At 42.0% G+C, this 21,992-nt stretch overlaps 1 protein-coding gene across 1 annotated transcript; it reads left to right on the forward strand.

The window, feature by feature from the left end:
* The first annotated feature begins 617 nt into the window (after window positions 1-617).
* LOC124038464 (ectonucleotide pyrophosphatase/phosphodiesterase family member 7-like) lies at window positions 618-21,690 on the forward strand. Its single transcript, XM_046354378.1, has 6 exons — window positions 618-1,093; window positions 14,266-14,411; window positions 14,572-15,204; window positions 15,421-15,664; window positions 20,320-20,437; window positions 20,578-21,690. Exons 1-6 carry the CDS (start codon window positions 820-822, stop codon window positions 20,636-20,638), a joined length of 1,476 nt encoding a protein of 491 aa, XP_046210334.1. The 5' UTR covers window positions 618-819; the 3' UTR covers window positions 20,639-21,690.
* Window positions 21,691-21,992: the final 302 nt, after the last annotated feature.

The following is a 21,992-nucleotide window of genomic DNA, read 5'->3' on the forward strand; positions in this document are numbered from 1 at the left end:
ATATCTGGGAGGGGGTGGGGATTACCTGGGGTGTATTCACTGGGAATCAAACAGAACCAAACATAAACAAATGGAAGCAAACAGAACAAAACAGGGAGAAACCTAGCTGAATTTGTCCAATAAAAACTCTAGTTTTCATTGCAAAATGTTTTCCATTAGGAGTTAATGGTTTCCGTTGCAAAATGTGACTACTAAATGTACCCCAGAAACTCCAGCAGTGAGTTCCAGTTACAGCTGACAGACTGCAGAGTTCAACAGCATCCCATGTATCATCAATGAAGTACTGTCTCCACCTGGTGGAGAATAGAGGTTATTAGAAAAAAAAGGGTTTTGTACTTTTGGTCATAATTCATACATAAGAGAATGCTATAATGATTAAACTAAAACACAACTATTCAAAACTATAAGCACACACAACCTCAGATCAATTTAGATTAACCATAACTGTAATAGTGGTGATGAGAAGATCAGACCGGAGGTTGTAGAACAGGACCTGTATAATAAACCTCAAAAAGGTGGATTTATGCTCTGATAGCGGATAGGGTGAAAGAGATCAAATAATATCTTATCTCTCACAGCATGCAGTGACGGTGTTCGCTCTTTATCTCGGTAGGTATGAAGTGTATCAGAGTGTGATTGAACACAGTCAGTTGAAGGGTAGGAAGCCACAGGACAGAGTCTGTCAGTCAGTAGTGGTGATGCTCAGAGTAGTTTTGCTTGGACTCTGGTGTGACTACAAAGTGTTTTGGACATATTGTGGGTTATTGTGGGACATATCACCATTGACTGTGATCCCGAGGTGACCGTGAAGCACAAGACATGCTGCTAAGACTAGGTCTCCTCAGCCTACTGACTCTCTCTCCATCTCTGGCTGCCCCACACCAAGGCTCCTTCCCTGGAGTGGATTCTCCCCACAGGAGCTCCAGAAACAACAAGCTGCTGCTCATCTCATTCGATGGGTTCCGTTGGGACTATGACAGGGACGTGGACACCCCTCACTTGGACGCGATGGGCCGGGAAGGCGTCAGGGCTGCCTACGTCACACCCCCCTACCTCACCATCACCAGCCCTACACACTTCACCCTGCTCACAGGTAAACTATTACCAGGGTTGGGGAGTAATGAATTACATGTAAGGGATTACAAAAAAAACGGTAACTGTAATCGTTACATTACCAGCAAAAATATTGTAATCCGATTAGAGATATTTTTTTAACTAGATGATTACATCAAGGATGACTTTTAATTCAGAAAGGATGTTCACGAAAAAAATATTTGACACTTCTGTTTTGTCAATAACATTCAAATCAGCATTGAAAAAAGGCGCAAATTTAAGTTAGTTCCACCTGAGCATGTCTGCCTACAAGTCAGAGACCGCTATGATGAGCCACCAAATGTGTTTGACGGGAAAAGAGCGGGAATAGGCTTTTGTAAACTGCTGTACAGTCCAAACTATGTCTTCCAATGGTGCGACTGCTGTCGTCATCCAAATATTATCCAATTTCAATAAAAGCTTGCAGGTAAGGATGAGAGCAATGGTGTAGTTTACAGCGATACTGATATCTATATAGCGCATTGACGTGAGTCACACTGCTGCTCTCTCATTTAGCTATTTGCGCCATACGGATTGTGGTTGTTGTGGATGACTGTTCACAAATCTAAATGTGTATTTGAATCCAATAATGGTTGAAATCAAGAAGTTTAAGCTGCCTATCAATCATTGTTTTTGAAACCAGTGGACAGCAAGTGAAAAATGCGCTCTTGAAACAGCTGCATAGTGCGGTTCCCAGCCTATGGATTAGAAATCAGGCTTTTATTGCTCAATCTAATTCATGCTGATTTTTTTTTTTAATCCATAGGCCTAATGGACACATGCTCAAACTCGAACACGTTTGATAGAGTTAAAGGGGCAATCTGTAGTTGCCACTGTACATCGATTTTTGGACTTAAAAAATGACAAAGATGTAAAGATATCATTTTTCATATCATTATATGTAGTACTTGTGTCCCTTTAGGGCACCTGTAACCCCCTTGCTTACCTACATTGAAATGCTTGGAATGTTCTTCATGTGGAATGCATTAAACAATGCCGACGTTCATTTCTACTCCCGTCTCATGTCCTGTCCTTATTTTAGTTGTAAAAGTAATACAGTGTGCTATACAACAAAACTGGCGACGAGGCAGAAACGTTCTCACATTTGTGCTCATTATCTTCGGCAGAAAGTCTGAGTTAAATTCGTAATTCTTCTGCTGTAGAAAGACGCAAACAAAACATGGAGCTAGCCAGTCAAGTGAAGCTAGTTCGCTTTTGATGTCACAGCAACGAGAGCCTCGAGGGATAGGAAGAGTTTCGCTGAGGGAGAAAGTGAAGTCATCATTAGTTCAAATACAAAAAAGGGTCTGGGAGTAAGGGACCGTCTGAAAAGTGTAAGAAAGAAAAATAAACCTAAAATGTCTGCATTGGTTGGAAATATAGGAACATTTATTTAATCTGTGGAACAATGGAGTTCTTGCACAGAACGTTTTGGGTACTTTGTGTTGGCAAATGGAATTAAAGCAGAAGTCGTTGTGCCAACATTTTTGACTGTTTTGGGAGGAAAAACATCAATCAACTGCGCAGCCTAGTAACACCTGAAAAACCTGGTGATAAATCATATGATGAAATTGTGGCTACCTTAAAAGGACATTATTCTCCAAACCACTGATAATCGCAGAGATTCAGGTTTCATCAAATAAATCAAGAGGAGGGGGAATCAATCTCTCAGTTTGTGGCTGTATTGAAACAGTTATGTGAACTGTGAATTTGGGCGAACGATGAGTGACACTATACTTGATCGGTTAGTGTGTGGCATGAGCAGTGAGGCAATTCAGAAACGCCTTTTGACTGAGAGTAACTTAACATTCCAGAGACGCACAAACAGCTAAGTGCATTGACCCAAGTGCACAAGGTGTCTACCGAGTTAAAAAACAAGGCAGGAGGTGGCAAGCCATGCTATCGCTGTGGGAAACCAGGTCACCAAGCAGAAGAGTGTTGGTGCAAAGACTTAGAATGCAGAAGTTGTGGGAAAAAGGGTCAAATCGAACGTGCATGTAAAAACAAGAGACAATCAAAGAAAAGTACTGAACAAAGGAAAAGCGACTTCAGGGAGTACAAAAAGAAAGTGCATAAAATGGAGCACACAGAGGATGAACAAAGTGATACCCTGTCTGAAGGGGAAGAATCTTTGCATGTTATGTCAATTTCAGACATTGGATACGGGTACTGGGTGACACCGCTACTGGATGGAAACGTAGTACGGATGCAAGTGGACACTGGAGTAGCCATATCTTTGCTGTCTGAGGCTGTATACAAGGAGAAACTACATCACCTCACACCACAGCCCAGAAAGATGACGCTGAAAACATACACCGGTGAGATTGTACCAGTGAGAGGAAGCATGATTGTGGAGCTCAACAAACAGAAGGTAAAGCTACCACTCTACATTGTGAAAGGCAACCATCCAGCATTGCTAGGACACACATGGCTGGAAAATATCAAACTAAACTGGCAGGAAATTCACCTGGTTGCAAAAGAGGACACAAACCTCCAAGGAATATTGAGGAAACACGCGGATGTGTTCAAAGGAGAACTTGGCAGTGTGAAGGACATAACAGTTGGAATCACCTCAGCTCCGGCCTTGTTTCAAGAGAGCTATGGACCAGATACTGAGCGGGCTCACTGGGGTCCAATGTTACCTCTGATCTACTCATCACCAGCAAAGATTTGTGGCAGCACATGAGAAACCTGAACGCTACACTACAGAGATTGGAAGAGTACGGTCTGAGGGTCCGGAATGACAAATGCAAGTTTTTCCGGCCCTTTGTTGAGTACCTGGGCCACGTCATCGACAGTTCGGGGCTCCACAAGGTGCCATCGAAGGTGAAGGCCGTTGCGGAAACTACATCCCCACAGAACGTGAATCAGCTGAGATCATTCTTAGAACTACTGACATACTATTCAAAGTTCGTGCCAAACCTAGGTAACATGTTAAAGCCACTGCATTAACTTTTGAACAAAACCAAACAGTAGAAGTGGGCAGACAGATGTGAGGAGGCCTTCAAGTGAAAACAGCCTTAGCTCAGTCAGAGGCCCTAACCCACTTCAACCACAACTTTCCATTACAGTTGGCATGTGATGCATCGCCTTATGGTGTTGGTGCGGTTGTCTCACAAATTATGCCATCGGGTGAAGACCGGTCAATTGCTTTCGCATCACGGACCTTAAGTAAAGCCGAGAGCAATTATGCACAGATAGAGCGTGAAGCACTGGGCCATTGTGTTTGTAGTTAAGACATTTCATCAGTTTCTGTTTGGCCAACGATTCACACTGCTGGACCATAGACCCCTCACCTACTGTACATCTTTGGTCCCCACACCGGCATTCCGTCGCTTGCAGCCAGCCGCATGCAGCGATGGGCGTTATTGTTATCTGCTCACCAGTATGCAATCAAGTACAGAAGGTCTGAGCAGCACTGCAATGCAGACGGCCTCTCAAGGCTTCCCTTACCTGTCTCACACACTGAGCACTCCCAGGCTGAAATCTTCTACTTCAAGGAAGTGACGAATGCCCCAGTTTAATCTGAACAAGTAAAAAAGTTCACCCACACTGATCTAGTGATGTCTGAGGTCGTGGACATTGTCACTCGTGGAAAATAAGCTGTCGGACAGCCTACAACCTTACCTAGTGAGGAGAAACGAGCTCACAGTTCAGTTTGGATGCTTGCTATGGGGTTGTCGAGTCATCATACCGCCGCCACTGTGAAGGCAGGTGCTTGAGGAACTCCATTCAGGGCACTGTGGCATGGTGCGAATGAAGGAGATTGCATGCAGCTACTTTTGGTGGCCAGGTTTGGACGCAGCAATCGAAGACAAGGTCAAGTCATGTTCTGCATGTCAAAAGATGAGGAACATGCCTCAGCTAGCACCACTACACCCGTGGGACTTCCCAGAGGAGCCTTGGCAGCGAGTCCACATAGACCATGCAGGCCCACTGGAGGATCGTATGTTCTTAGTTGTGGTTGACACACACAGCAAATGGCCTGAGGCCACAGTGATGAAGAGAACCTCAGCGGAGAGAACCATCGAAGAGCTACGGTCAATCTTCAGTCGCTTCGGCTTGCCAATGCAACTCGTTAGCGATAATGGCCCCCAACTGGTGTCTGAAGAGTTCCGGTCATTCATGAAAGCAAATTAAATTCAGCACATCAAGTCCGCACCAATTCACCCTGCAATGAACGGCCTTGCTGAAAGGTTTGTCCAAACAATGAAGCAAACTTTAAAATCATCACAAGGGAATGGCTCCCTCAATAGGCTTCTAAACACCTTCCTGTTAACCTACAGAAACACTCCCCACGCTACAACCAAAGTGGCACCCGCGTCAGCCATGATGAAAAGACAGCTTCGCACGTGACTCGACCTCCTGAGACCTCCAAAGACTAAACAGGTTGTACAGACACAACAGGGAGCACAGGTGGAGAGACAGCAAAGCAAAAGACAGAAGCTTTATAGTTGGGGAGAGAGTTCTTGCTCGGAACTACTGCAAATGTCCAAAGTGGATACCAGCCACAGTGGTTGCACAAACAGGGCCTGTGTCCGACATAGTTCACACACCGGAAAACATCATCTGGAGGAGATATGTGGATCAACTGTTGCCAGGAACCAACTTCAGATACGACTCCTGTCAAGTGACAAACCAAGATCAGCTACTGGAGACCTACCATGACTATGAACCATCACCTGAACATCCAATGCAGCAACCTACAAATGTGGAACGTGCTCCAGACTCACCTGAAACAGCCAGAGTGCCTACTCAGTGTACTGTTGCACCTCAGTCTGGGCATACACCATAACCACTCAGCCTCAGAGACGATGTGACTGTAGACTCACCTGTATTACGTACCCATTACCCCTGACATGTTGACTATTTAGTTCAGACTAAGACTTAAGTCTGGGAACCCTCTTTCCCTAGTTTAGAAAAGGTTATTCTGAAAAGTTCATTTATTTATATTAAGAGAACTGTTAAAAAGAAAACAATAGGCTAAACATTGAATATTGACTTTTTCCTTATGAGTCATGGGGAGCAATATGTTGTGTATTAATATTCTAGTTTAGTCCCTTTAGGGCACCTTTAACCCCCCATGCTTACCTACGTTGAAATGCTTGGAATTTTCTTCCTGTGAAATGTATTAAACATGCCGATATTAATTTCTACTCCCGTCTCATGTCCTGCACCTTTTTCTTTTTTTTTCACCTTCATTTAACCAGGTAGGCTAGTTGAGAACAGGTTCTCATTTACAACTGCGACCTGGCCAAGATAAAGCAAAGCAGTGCGACAAACAACAACACAGAGTTACACATGGAATAAACAAGCGAACAGTCGATAACACACAAAAAATAGAAAAATAGAATGTCTATATACAGTGTGTGCAAATGGCGTGAGGAGGTAAGGCAATAAACAGGCCATAGTAGCGAAGTAATTACAATTTAGCAGGTTAACACTGGATTGATAGATGAGCAGATGATGATGTGCAAGTAGTGATACTGGTGTGCAAAAGAGCAGAAAAGTAAATAAAAACAATTTGGGGATGAGGTAGGTAGAATGGGTGGGCTATTTACAGATGGACTATGTACAGCTGCAGTGATCGGTCAGCTGCTCAGATAGCTGATGTTTAAAGTTAGTGAGGGAAATGTAAGTCTCCAGCTTCAGCGATTTTTGCAATTAGTTCCAGTCACTGGCAGCAGAAAACTGGAAGGAAAGGCGGCCAAAGGACGTGCTGGTTTTGTGGATGACCAATGAGATATACCTGCTGGAGTGTGTGCTACGGGTGAGTGTTGTTATCGTGACCAGTGAGTTGAGGTAAGGCGGAGCTTTACATAGCATAGACTTATAGATGACCTGGAGCCAGTGGGTCTGGTGACGAATATGTAGCGAGGGCCAGCCGACTAGAGCATACAGGTTGCAGTGGTGGGTGCTATAAGGGGCTTTGGTGACAAAACAGATGGCACTGTGATAGACTGCATCCAGTTTGCTGAGTAATAAATTTGATTAGATTTTTTATTTCATTTTGGTAGGATAGTTAGTTTTACTAGGGTAAGTTTGGTGCCGTGAGTGAAGGAGGCTTTGTTGCGAAATAGAAAGCCGATTCTAGATTTGATTTTGGATTGGAGATGTTTGATATTAGTCTGGAAGGAGAGTTTACAGTCTAGCCAGAGACCTAGGTATTTGTAGTTGTCCACATATTCTGGGTCAGAACCGTCCAGAGTAGTGATGCTGGTCGGGCAGGCGGGTGCGGGCAGCGAACAGTTGAAAAGCATGCATTTGGTTTTACTAGAGTTTAAGAGCAGTTGGAGGCCATGGAAGGAGTGTTGTATGGCATTGAAGCTCGTTTGGAGGTTAGTTAACCTCTTGAAGCTAGGGGGCACTATTTTTATGTTTGGAAAAATAACGTTCCCAAAGAAAATGGCCAATTTCTCAGGACCAGATGCTGGAATATGCATATAATTGACAGAGTAGGATAGAAAACACTCTAAAGTTTCCAAACGGTCAAAATGTTGTCTGTGAGTTAAACAGAACTGATATTGTAGGCTAAAACCTGAGGAAAATCCAATCAGGAAGTGCCCCTGTTTTTGAAACCTCTCTGTTCTTAAGCAACCCTAAGCATCCCTATTGCCCATTTAAAGGGATATCAACCAGATTCCTTTTTCTATGGCTTCCCTAAGGTGTCAACATCCTTTAGACATAGTTTCAGGCTTTTAGTTTGAAGAATGAGCGTGAATGACCATATTGCGTAAGTGGATAGGTGGGGGCTCTCAGAGTGAATTGTGCGCAAAAGAGAAAGGCGGCCATTGTTACTCCAGGTCTTAGTGAAAAGCCAACTGTCCCGGTTGATATATTATCGAATAGATATTTGAAAAATACCCTGAGGATTGATAATAAAAAACGTTTGACATTTTTCTGTGGACATTATGGATATAATTTGGAATTTTTGTCTGCGTTGTCGTGACCGCTCTTTCCGGTGGATATTTGGATATAATACAACAAAAGAACAAAAGGAACATTTGTTGTCTAACTGAAAGTCTTGTGAGTGAAAACATCCAAAGATCATCAAAGGTAATCGATTAATTTGATTTGCTTTTCTGATTTTCGTGACCAAGTTACCTGATGCTAAGTGTACTTATTGTTTTGTCGAGCGGTCGATAAACTTACACAAACGCTTGTATGACTTTCGCTGTAAAGCATAATTTCAAAATCTGAGACGACAGGTGGATTAACAAAAAGCCAAACTGTGTTTTCCTATATTGCACTTGTGATTTAATGAATATGAATATTTTCTAGTAATATTATTTGACTGTGCTATGCTATTCAGCGTTGCTGTTGACAATTATACCTGATCCGGGATGGGTGGTTCAGAGAGGTTAACACAGTGTCCAAGAAGGGCCAGATGTACTGTATACAGAATGGTGTCGTCTGCGTAGAGGTGGATCAGGGAATCACCCGCAGCAAGAGCAACATCATTGATATATACAGAGAAAAGAGTCGGCCCCAGAATTGAACCCTGTGGCACCACCATAGAGTCTGCCAGAGGTCCGGACAACAGGCCCTCCGATTTGACACACTGAACTCTGTCTGTGAAGTCGTTGCTGAACCAGGCGAGGCAGTCACTTGAGAAACCAAGGCTATTGAGTCTGCCAATAAGAATGTGGTGATTGACAGAGTCGAAAGCCTTGGCATGGTCAATGAAGACAGCTGCACAGTACTGTCTTTTATCGATGGCGGTTATGATATCGTTTAGTACCTCAAGCGTGGCTGAGGTGCACCCATGACCAGCTTGGAAACCTGATTGCACAGCGGAGAAGGTACGGTGGGATTCGAAATGGTCAGTGATTCTTTCATTGACTTGGCTTTCGAAGACTTTAGAAAGGCAGGGCAGGATGGATATAGGTCTATAACAGTTTGGGTCTAGAGTGTCACCACCTTTGAAGAGGGGGATGACCGCGGCAGCTTTCCAATCTTTAGGGATCTTGGACAATATGAAAGAGAGGTTGAACAGGCTAGTAATAGGGGTTGCAACAATTTCAGCAGATAATTTTAGAAAGAGAGGGTCCAGATTGTTTAGCCCAGCTGCTTTGTACAGGTCCAGGTTTTGCAGCTCTTTCAGAACATCTGCTATCTGGATTTGGGTGAAGGAGAAGCTGGGGAGCAAGTAGCTGCGGGGGGTGCGAGCTGTTGGCTGGGGTAGCCAGGAGGAAAGCATAGCCAGCCGTCGAGAAATGCTTATTGAATTTTTCGATTATCATGGATTTATCGGCGGTGACCGTGTTACCTAGCCTCAGTGCAGTGGGCAGCTGGGAGGAAGTGCTCTTGTTCTCCATGGACTTTACAGTGTCCCAAAACTTTTTGGAGTCAGAGCTACCCGATGCAAATTTCTGTTTGAGAAAGCTTTGCATTCTTGACGGACTGCGCGTATTGGTTCCTGACGGACTGCGTGTATTGGTTCCTGACGGACTGCGTGTATTGGTTCCTGACTTCCCTGAACAGTTGCTTATCGCGGGGACTATTCGATGCTATTGCAGACCGCCACAGGATGTTTTGTGCTGGTCAAGGGCAGTCAGGTCTGGAGTGAACCAAGGGCTATATCTGTTCTTAGTTCTACATTTTTTTAAAGGGGCATGCTTATTTATGATGGTGAGGAAATTACTTTTAAAGAACGACCAGGCATCCTCGACTGACGGGATGAGGTCAATATCCTTCCAGGATACCCGGGCCAGGTCGATTAGAAAGGCCTGCTCGTAGAAGTGTTTTAGGGAGCGTTTGACAGTGATGAGGGGTGGTCGATTGACCGCGGACCCATAGCAGATGCATGCAATGAGGCAGTGATGGCTGAGATCCTGATTGAAAACAGCAGAGGTGTATTTGGAGGGCAGGTTGGTCAGGATAATATCTATGAGGGTGCCCATGTTTACGGATTTTGGGTTGTACCTGGTGGTTTCTTGATATTTTGTTTGAGATTGAGGGCATCGTGGTGCCCTGACTTCCTAGTTAATTAAATTTACATGATTAGCTTAATCACGAAATAATAATTACACAGAATTGATTTGATAAAATAACAATCTTCACCTTTAATGATGCCAAATACACGACACTACCCATGCTAGATTACGGAGAAGTAATTTATAGAAAGGCAGGTAAGGGTGCTTTCGAGAGGTTGATGCTTATTTATAAAACCCTTTTAGGCCTCACTCTCCCCCTATCTGACATACCAACTGCAGCCCTCATCCTCCACATACAACACCCGTTCTGCCAGTCACATTCTGATAAAGATCCCCAAAGCATACCATCCCTTGGTCGCTCCTCTTTTCAGTTCGCTGCAGCTAGCGACTAGAACGAGCTACAAAAAACACCCAAACTGCACTGTTTTATCTCCATCTTTTCATTCAAAGACTCAATCATGGACACTCGTACAGACAGTTGTAGCTGCTTCGACTGATGTATTGTTGTCTCTACCTTCTTGCCCTTTGTGCTGTTGTCTGTGCCCAATAATGTTTGTGCCATGTTTTGTGCTGCTACCATGTTGTACTGCTGCCATGTTGTGTTGCTACCATGTTGTTGTCATGTTGTGTTGCTACCATGCTGTGTTTTCATGTGTTGCTGTCATGCTATGTTGTCATCTCAGGTCTCTCTTTATGTAGTTTTGTGGTGTCTCTCTTGTCATGATGTGTGTTTTGTCCTATATTTTTTATGATTAATCCTAGCCCCCACCCCCGCAGGAGGCCTTTTGATAGGCCGTCATTGTTAATAAGAATTTGTTCTTAACTGACTTGCCTTGTTAGATAAAGGTAAAATGAAAAATATGAATAGTTCAAAAGTTACATTACTGATTACAGTTTTGGACAAGTAACTAGTAACTGTAACGGATTACATTTGGAAAGTAACCTACCCAACCCTGACTATTGCTACACACATGTACAATGTACACATACCGGTAGGATACATACTGTTACACAAATACCGCTCATTTACATAACCAACTTCACCCTAATCACATAACAACACATATTGACATGCTGTCCTGTATTGCTTGTAAAGAGTGTATGTATCCTGTTTCCAGTACCACACGCAAAAGCTAACTTTATGAATAGCCTACAATTAGATATAATTTGCCACCTACCACACATTTTCTAACCACATTGCATGACGTTGTCTCTGCTTTTAACAAACACAAGAACTCTTTGACCACTCATTCCATTTTCCTCACAACAAAAGTGCTGCATCTTCAAGTTACCCAAATGGAAGTCCACCCGGTATCATACAATTCTCTGCTATGAAATTTACTTTCAACACGTGTAGGAAGCCAGGCATCAAATCCTTATTAAAAGCTGAAAGATTTATGCAATCTGAAAAGAAGCCAGAGTGTACGAGCGTTTGATGGAAACCGTCCCGAAATGAAAAACAAATCTAAACTCAATACCACAGATACAATGCACAGAGACATTATAGTCCACCGATGCTTGTACCTTCTTAAAAAAAACAAAGGCACACCAGGCCTTAAATACAAATCACAGGTTTTTTTTCCCATTCATTCGTAAAAAGTATTTTATCTGTAATTTGAGAAAATAAGGAGAACAATGTTGGCATAACAGTTTAGCTACCATCAAAAGTCTACTATCAAAATTGGGAACAATGTTTCATTTTTAAGATGTGCCGACAGGACGAAATACAACGCTTCTACATGGAGCATGCGCGTTCATCATTGAGACCCGCAATCAACTTCTTCACCACCCTGGGGTGTATTCCTTACGTAAACCGTTTACAATTTAAGAACCATAATGGAAGCAAACAGAGCAAAAATAGAGTTTCTATTGGACAAATTCAGGTAGGTCACCTCCACGTTTCATTCTGTTTGCTTCCGTTTAAGAAACGTTTTGTATCAGAATCGTTTGATTGTTTGATTGAAATCGCCCCCAAAGAGTATATTAAAACATGGGCTTTTACAATTGCTTGTAACCACTGTCTACAACATTTTATCAACATTTTATCAACATAGAAGTCCAAAAGTACCTCCCTGATAAACATATTTTGGTCTAAAATAGTCTAGCAACAAGTCTTAACAGATGTTTGACTCATGGGTTGTTCTACTACAGGTGACAGCCCTGAATAAAAACACAGGGAAGCATTGCCTATAGCCCAATTAAGGCAGTAGCCTGATAGGCCTAGAGCAAAGTCTACCCAAATCACCTAAACATAAACACACAATTATTTTCTAAGGCAAAACAAATTGCTGAATGGCTTCTTATTCGGGTCAAATAGGCCTTGTGGTGATGTGCCTGTGAACTGTTGTCTTCCGTCTCTACCCACAAACAAATTGCTATCTATACTGAGTGTACAAAACATTAAGTACACCTGCTCTTTCCATGACATAGACTGACCAGGTGGAAGTTATGATCCCTTATTGATGTCACCTGTTAAATCCACTTCAATCAGTGTAGCTGAAGGGGAGGAGACAGGTTAAAGACATCCAGCCAACTTGACACAACTCTCGGACGCATTGGAGTCAACATAGGCCAGCATCAATGTTCCCTCTAAGCTGCGCATGGACATGCAGCTTCCCCTCTGAATACTGTGCAGAAGAAATATGAGCCTGTGCAGAGAAGCACGAGACTGAAATTCACTCAACTTTCTACAGTTTTCTCCTTTAGTCAACACTGTCAACGTTTCGCTCTACTGTTGGAATTGTGATCAAATCAATGCAATATTAGCCACTTCCGATGTCATACACCGAAACAAAACAAACGATTTTGTATACAAAACAAACTGTGCATGAGATTTTCTTGTAGGCAGAGCACATTGGAGTAGGATTCTATTGAAAGGCATGACTCATGCTTGTACTCTAAATTGGAATAGGATTCTATTGCATTGTCAAGCACGACTCAGGCTAGTATTCTACACAGACCAGTACTCTACACAGACCAGTGCGCCATAACCAATCAGAGCTGCAGTGCCATAACCAATCAGAGCTGCAGTCGGCCTATTTGCAGATAGTCATTGCCATATATGGATCTGTGCCATTCACTTTGAACTGGACTGTGTTTAGGCTACAGTATGAGCTGTCACAAGTAGATGCGCTTGTTTTGAGATCAAAGTGAGAGCTCCATGTAACCACTTGTGCACATTTGTTCATATTCTTTGCTAGTTAGTGAGTTATTAGCTCAGTTATAGATCATTTCTTGTCAACAATTGGGGAGTGGTTGTTTCAAACAAGAGCACAAAATGTGGACCGTCTTTGAAAAGCAAGTCAGATAAAGAGCTTTTTTATGTCTTAAAGGGGAATTTGTTTTATTTTAAGGCAGTCTTGAATAAGCTAAGTAGCCAATAGGCAGAACATAATTTGTCTAATTAACAATTAATTTGATTTTGTACAGTGGTTTCTTGCATCAGACACAACATTGTCAGTCACCTTAACTGAAGGACAAGTGGATTAACAGTTTAATTTCAATCCCTGCAGGTTTTTTTTTTCAAAAGTCTCATGGAATGTTAGTGTTGAACACCACACATGGGCTGCTACTGTAGGCTGAATGATAGAACAGATATTTCCATGTTAAAATGTTATGTGATGTGTTTTTCTCCATTGTTTTTTATGGTAGGCCACTCTGGTAGGCCTACATTATGATCAAATAGCCACAGTAGCCTACATGTAACTTAAAGGGGGTAGCCTCAGTGTTCACAGTAAAAAGGGCTGGAAGTTGCAGAAAATGTTATTAATTTTCAAGTTTGAGCTCAGCAAACATTAGGAACATATTCCTAATATTGAGCTCCACCCCTTTTGCCCTCAGAACAGCCTAAATTCTTTGGGGCATGGACTCTACAAGGTGTCGAAAGCGTTCCATAGGGACGCTGGCCAATATTCCCTAAAATGTGTTTTGGGCACAAAGAACATTTCAGGTATGCTATACCCAGTGTAAAATTTCGCTAAAGCAAGTTAAGATTCTGTTTTTAAGACATTCTGATATAATAATCGCCAGAGTCTGATTACTATTAGGCTGTAATTTACTTTGTGACAGACACCATTCTGCAACCCATCCGGCTCCAGAAGAGATGAATGAGTGTCCATGGTCCTATTGGCCTATTATAAGCCAACAAGACAATGGAGGCCTATCAACACCACATTCACAGCTCCACTTATAAGGTCTCTAACCATGGGACTGCTTGTTGCTTGTCTCTGTTCCTCAGGTCGGTACATAGAAAACCATGGAGTAATCCACAATATTTGGTTCAACACTACGACCCAGGAGAAGAAACAGTACTACATGACCCAGTTTGTGGATTCCTACTGGGACAACGGGAGTCTGCCCATCTGGATAACAGCACAGAGACAAGTGGGTGCAACACACACAAACACACAAATAATTTCTGTCATACCTTTCTTAATTCCTTCTACGTCCCTTGGTGGGTCTGAAGCTACTGTATAATTGTAACGCATTACAGCTCCGTTATAAATAAGGTTAGAATCATTTTCACCCTTCCTCTGCCATGCAGGGTCTGAAGGCAGGCTCCCTCCACTTCCCCGGCACGGCCGCCACCTACAAAGGTGAGAGAGTAAAGGTCAGCCAGGTGGAACCTCGTTTCTATGAGCACAACAATGAGACGGACTGGAGGATCAATATCGACAAGGTGATTGGTCAGTGGTTCTCCAAGGAGGACCTAGACTTTGTGTCTTTGTACTTCGGTGAACCAGATGGAACGGGACACAAGTATGGACCAGAATCCCCGGAGCGCCAGGAGATGGTCCAACAAGTGGACCGGACCGTGGGATACATCCGTGATACCACCCGGAACCACGGCCTGTCTGATCGGCTCAACATCATTATCACTGCTGATCACGGAATGACCACTGTGCTCCGGAATGGCCTGGTCGACGAAATCATCCTGTCTGAGATTCCGGGATTTGACTTCCGGGATATCAAGTTCCAACTGGTGGATTATGGACCAACAGGAATGCTTCTTCCCAGAGAGGGAATGCTGGAGAAGGTGTACCAGGCCCTGAAAGGGGGCCACCCTCACCTGCATGTGTATAAGAAGGAGGACATGCCTGGTAGGCTTCACTATAGTAACCACCCTCGCCTCCTGCCCCTGATTCTCTTCGCTGATCAAGGATATGTCATCAATGGCGTGAGTGTGCAGAAACAGTGTCCTAACAGTACTATATTGTTGTTCTTTATACACACTACTCAGGAGACAGGCGTCATTTTTCCTGATCAGGTCATGTGGTCAGAACAAACTCTCTTCCTACTGTCTTGATGGCATGCATTGAAGTTCTGTTACCAAAATCCATTGCAATCTCTGCACTAAAACCCTATAAGCACTCTTTCATTATCATCTGTACAGTTTTTCCCAGTCCAGTTCAACAAGGGAGAGCACGGCTATGATAACCAGATGATGGACATGAAGCCGTTCTTCAGAGCTGTGGGGCCTGACTTCCAGAAGAACCTGGCTGTGGGACCCTTTGAGACGGTCAACGTGTACCCGCTGATGTGCCACCTCCTGGGCATTAAACCGGAGGTCAACGATGGGTCCCTGGAGGTCACTCGCCAGATGCTGGTTCCCAAGAAGGACCAGGGATCCTATGAGAGTAAGCCTTTACGTTTATAATTTATTGACAGAACATTTATGTGCAGAACAACATCGGATATTCAAAATGTGAATGCTGCTTGGACAGAATTATTAACTTTTCCTATTCCCCATTAAGTAGGTTTACCAATGGAATTACATTAGTATTTTGTACTTTTGGCTTCATAATAGAGAAACATATTTTGATCACATGAAAGTGAGCTTTTATTTGTCATCAACTGTTAACAGGTTAGTAATCAATATTCAACAACAAAAAGCTTCAATGTTGAGGACATTAATTGAAGCTTTACCAAGGACAGAATCATAAGCTGTCTTTTTCTTACACCCCATTGCTCAGGTTTACCCAGGGAATTATATGACCCTTATCTCACGTTGTTGAACCTTTGCCTTTATAGAGAAACACGTTTTGAATACATCAGGACATCAGTAAGATCTACCAAAATGCCTATCCCATGATAACAATCTTTCCAATGCTAGTTCTAAACCTTGAACCCGTGCAGATGTATCTGATAAACTATATAACATTCTGATAATAAATGTTGCAGATACATATCTTGTTTTATGCCTTGATATGAGAACGTAATCTAACAGGATGATCGCCATGTGATTGTGTCCTACACAGCAAATTCCCCAGTGTTAAATTAACACTAAAGTGTGGACCCATATAGACACTATTGAATTAGCACACTTAGCACACTGCTTTTTTTTTAATTCATGAGAATTATAGAGTTAACACATGACTGAATTTGTTAGTGACAGAGACATCCTTGTTGCATACATCCAATTTAGCCCTATGTACTTACCAAGTGAGATTCTGAGTGAATATGTTATAATTTAAGGTCCCGAACAGACATTTTGATTCCCATCTAAAATAGGCTTTTGAGTGGCTAAAATATCATAATATTTTGGGGGGATAGAAATGCTCAAAGTTAAATAAATAAAAATGTTTCTCTCATGGCCTTCCTTCGAACTACCAGGAAGTTTGAAAAGACAGACTGAGTGGGCGGGGAACTTATATTCATGAGCTCACTTTGACTGACAGTTCTTTGACTGATAGCTCAACAAACTTGGATGCAGTGAGCAGTGTTGCACTAAAATCATCTCAAGCTAATTTGGTGATACACAAACCAACTCAAACAACATTTAAATTGCATCACTAAACAGGTTTCCATCCTACCTTTTTCGAACCAATTGGTAGTTACAGTCTTGTCCCATCGCTGCCTGTACGGACTTAGGAGAGGCAAAGGTCGAGAGCCATGTGTCCTCTGAAACACACGCCACACTGCTTGCTTAACCCAGAAGCCAGCCGCACCAATGTGTCAGAGGAAACACCGTACAACTGGTGCCCGTAGTCAGCGTGCATGCACCCGGCTCACAACAAGGAGTCGCAGAGAACAAAGACATCCCAGCCTGCCAAATTCTCCCCTAACCCAGACGACACTGGGTCAATTGTACGCTGCCTCATGGGTCTCCCGGTCAAGGCCGGCTGCGACACAGCCTGGGATCAAACCTGGGTCTGTAGTGACACCTCTAGCACTACAATGCAGTGTCTTTGACCGCTGTGCCATTCCGCAGGCCCTCCATACAACCTTTTTATGCAAGTAAAGTACATGTTAAATAAAAAAATGTCATGACAGGCATCAAATCAAATCAAAGTGTATTTCTCACGTGCGCCTAATAGAACAGGTGTAGACCTTACAGTGAAATGCTTACTTACAGGCTCTAAGCAATAGTGCAAAAAAGGTATTAGTTAAAGAAAAGGTAAGTAAAGAAATAAAAACAACAGTGAAAAACAGTAGTGAGGCTATACAGTGGCGAGGCCATTAAAGTATCGAGGCTACATACAGACTCCGTCAGGCTGATTGAGGTAGTACGTACTTGTAGATATGGTTAAAGTGACTATGCATATATGATGAACAGAGAGTAGCAGTAGTGTAAACTGGTTGGTGGGTGGCGGGACACAATGCAGACATCCCGGTGAGCCAATGTGCGGGAGCACTGGTTGGTCGGGCCAATGGAGTGACTATGCATATGTGATGAACAGAGAGTAGCAGTAGTGTAAACTGGTTGGTGGGTGGCGGGACACAATGCAGACATCCCGGTGAGCCAATGTGCGGGAGCACTGGTTGGTCGGGCCAATGGAGTGACTATGCATATGTGATAAACTTGATGGAAACAGCACATTTTTCGGGCAAAATTTCCAAATGAGGACAAAATAAAACACGCTAGACAAGGTGGGAACATTTTGTGTCTGTAAAATTAAAAATGCAAGAAACTATGTAGGAAACGATTTTATGAGCAAATATTGATATAATAACCCTGATATCAAAGTGAACTTGGAGTCACCAGATGACTGACATGTTGTGTGGAGATGTTGTGTGGTCCACTACGACTTGTCGGGGAAGTATGCAGTTTATTAGGCTACAGATTAAATCAATTATGATGAACTTCACAGGGTGGTGAAAGTGCAAGGTGATGAGCTTGATGCTCCTTCCTAATAAATATTGAGCGTCTTATTCAGGTGACATGATCATTGATGCTTGGCTGCTGTTTGACAAATGAAAAATGTATCTTGCTCTTTTGTCCACAGTAATCTTATCACGTAGGCTATATGTGCACTCTAGCCAACAGCATGCAGATGTATATGTATCTAGAGTGCATGTGCCAATGCAGAAGTGTGCACACTTGCTATATAATGCAATTTTTTTGTTGAGAGAGAAAATCATCATTGGAGTTGAAAATGTGATGCAAACACATTTAACTTCCAATTGCATTTTTATGTATCTCCACCATCTATGCTCTGTTGGCTAGAGTGCACATAGCAATACCATGGAAACACTTGCTATAAAATGCAACATGCGATTTATTCGGTACATGAGAATTTAAAAAACGAATAAGAAATAATAGTTTTTGTATGAGGACACAGTCTTGAAAAATCTGTGTCTTCACGCGCCATGATGAAGTTGCACACCTGCTAAAATTGGTTTTGATTGAACATACTTCTTTCCGAAAGATATATTATAGTTTGATTACATTTTAAGGTGTCTGAGGGGTTAATACAAACTTATTTTGACTTGTTGAAACAATGGTTAGGGGTAGATTTTGGATTCTCTGCAAGTTGAATGACTGGATTACTCCAAACAATGGTGCCAACTATATATACTTTTTGGTAATATAAAAAGGATTTTATCTAACAAAACGACACTACACGTAACCTCTGGGATGTGTTAACATGACAACTACTTCAGAGTTTTTCAACGACCCCCCCCCTCCCTTTTGTTCCATGCTGGCTGAAGACCTAGCTAGCCACTAACTAGCTAACACCAGGCACAAATGAATAGTGCCATAGATGAATAGCATAAACTTTTAGTTATATTTGTTGACAGCCCACAGTAAAGTTTTGGCACCAGTAGAGCAGCTATTTAGCTATATAAACCACACCCCTCCGCAAACGCACCTTCTCCAATGTTGGTTACAAGGCCATACTTATTTACACTAGGTAAGAAAATATCATGTTGCTTTTGGTGTAATACAATTAGGGTGATGTCAAAAACATGATTTTGACCCTTCATGACCCTTAAAAAGACCCTGCTGCTTGGTCAACCCAGAAGGAAACCAATTAAAAACCCAGTTAATGGTTCAATTATTAAATTACTCCATGTTTTGGTCATCTCAACAATCCAGCATGTTGGGTTATTCACACAACCTGTCGCATTATGCTGGCTTGCAAAGTGATGTGTAATTCCTATTGAAATCAAGCCATATTGGGGATATCCAACCTTCAGAATGTTTTATCACCCACAACCGCATTCAGAATGACCCCCAGGGTTGGGAAAACTGTCATTTGAGAGTACCCAAATCATATATACTGGAACAATCTTTTCAGTAATGGGTGAATTTAAATAAAAGTAAGATATTGGATTAGTTAAGAAAATGTATGTCATTTATATTTGAGAAGCACAAGATTGATTGATTGATGTAAGTGAAAAAATGTAGACATTGAAACAGATAATTCATAAAAACAACCTGCGATCGAGCATTTTGTGAAGTCTGATAATAATGGGCTTGGTTTTGGTTAAAGCTCTGGTTGTTAACACCAACACAGGGGTTATTTTACACCAAAGAGTGTTAGTTCAAACATTTACAGAATTCATTGTTATGTTTTAGAGCACAGGCCCTCAAAATGAGGCCTTATGAAATATGTATTGTGTTTAATAATACAATTTGAATGAAAACATTCTCTTGGGATCTCACTTGGTGAAGTCCACAGGACTGAAAATGGTTGAATGCAAGAACCATGTCTCTGTCACTAACAAATATAATCATGGGTGGTAACTCTAACAAATATCTCAAAGGCAAGGCACTCTAGGAAATAAAGCTTTACACCAAGGAATGTGTTAACTTTTCAGTGTCTATATGGGTTCACGATTTCAGTGTGCATTTAACACTGAGAATGTGCTATGTATCGACAAACAGATTATAGCACAACTTGTCATAAAGACTCTGAAATTACAAAAGGTTAAAGTTTGTGTGCGTGTGCGTGTGGGCAGGCGTGCGTGCGCACGTGTGTCCAGTGGTACACACTGCATTCAGTCCTGCTTCTCCTGGCAGTACACTGCACTATGATAGTCTAACTTATTTGTAAATGTTTTCCAGATAGGGACATCCAGTGGGAAGTCTTCATCGGCCTGACATCGGTCGCTGGTATATTAGCTCTGGTGTTTGTTGTCACCACAGCTCATGCCATGTTGAAAAGGACTCAAATGGACAGGAGGTAGGCTACATTTGAAAGTCCTTCTCAGAGGACAATACTTTTTTATTCTATTCTATTGTAATCTGTCTCAGCAACATCTTTACATGACTACCACACGTCCGTAGTACTGACTACTACCTTGCCCTCACTTTCTGTTACAGATCTGAAGTCACCCACGAGGATCTCAATGAAAAAGAGTCCGATAAACAAACCTCCTTTTGAAAACCATTACCTTTGTGGGAAGTCACTTGTTTAACAAGTTATTGGGCTTCTGTGTGATTTGAGTGCTAATATCCTAGTTTAACCAAACAGAATGTTGTTTTTATACCAATGCAATATAAATCTGTATCAGTGTATCAGGAAGGCCAACACCCTAACTCTAACCCTGGCTTCAGGTCCACACCCGGTTCAACTCTACAATATGTTTCAAAACCAATAACAAGCTTATTGATTATGCTGCACTCGTTATGTCTAGGGGTCTAAGGCCTACATGGTCTGGAACCTGAATTTTATGTGTGCATAAATGTGAGAGGTATGTGTATACGACCAGGTGTTGGATGCATGTACCCAGAAGATAGCAACCTTAACTTGGAGCTATACAGTAGAGCTATGCAAACACCACACTCGAGTTCCTTTGAACACTGAGTTAAATGGGGAACACTCCAGCATATTTAAATATTTAACACATTCAAAAGTGTTATTTTAACACCAGTACAGTGGACTCATCTGTTCACTGAAAATAGTATGTTTTACACTTTCAGAGTTAAAGGTATACCATTGATTGTACTGTGCAGCTGCCCAATCAGATTATTGTTATTTCTAAATGGTGACCAAAAAACATACTGTACTGTATATACAAAAATATTCCAAAGGCCACATTGCCACCAAGAAAAAAACCTATAGCCTCCCAAGTCTACAAGCTTACACACTAATCTCCCCTACAAAGGCAAAATGCAGTAACTACCCTTTTGGTCAAAATTAATTTAAGACTGAAATCAGGCTCTGTAGCATCTGTATTTTATTCTTGTGACAATGTGTCCTGGTTCAATTTTGTTCAGTCAGAAAAAAATGGAATGTGAAATGTGCAGTAACTACAAAATACAAGTAGAAACCAAGGCAAACAGCAGTAACGGAAGTTACTGCACTTTGGCTTAGTTCCAGCATGTTTTGACTGCAGTAACAACACTACCGTTCAAAAGTTTGGGGTCACTTAGAAATGTCCTTGTTTTTGAAAGAAAAGCCATTTTTTGTCCATTAAAATAACATCAAATTGATCAGAAATACAGATTAGACATTGTTAATGTTGTAAATGACTATTGGAGCTGGAAACGGCAGATTTTTTTTGGGGGATATCTACATCGGCGTACAGAGGCCCATTATTAGCTAATCCAAGTTTATAATTTTAAAAGGCTAATTGATCTTTAGAAAACTATTTTGCAAATATGTTGGCACAGCTGAAAACTGTTGTTCTGATTGAAGAAGCAATAAACTGTCCGCCTTTAGACTAATTGAGTATCTGGAGCATCAGCATTTGTGGGTTTGATTACAGGCTCAAAATGGCCAGAAACAAAGACCT

The sequence above is a fragment of the Oncorhynchus gorbuscha genome, linkage group LG06, assembly GCF_021184085.1.
Source record: "Oncorhynchus gorbuscha isolate QuinsamMale2020 ecotype Even-year linkage group LG06, OgorEven_v1.0, whole genome shotgun sequence".
Classification (NCBI taxonomy): Eukaryota; Metazoa; Chordata; class Actinopteri; order Salmoniformes; family Salmonidae; genus Oncorhynchus; species Oncorhynchus gorbuscha.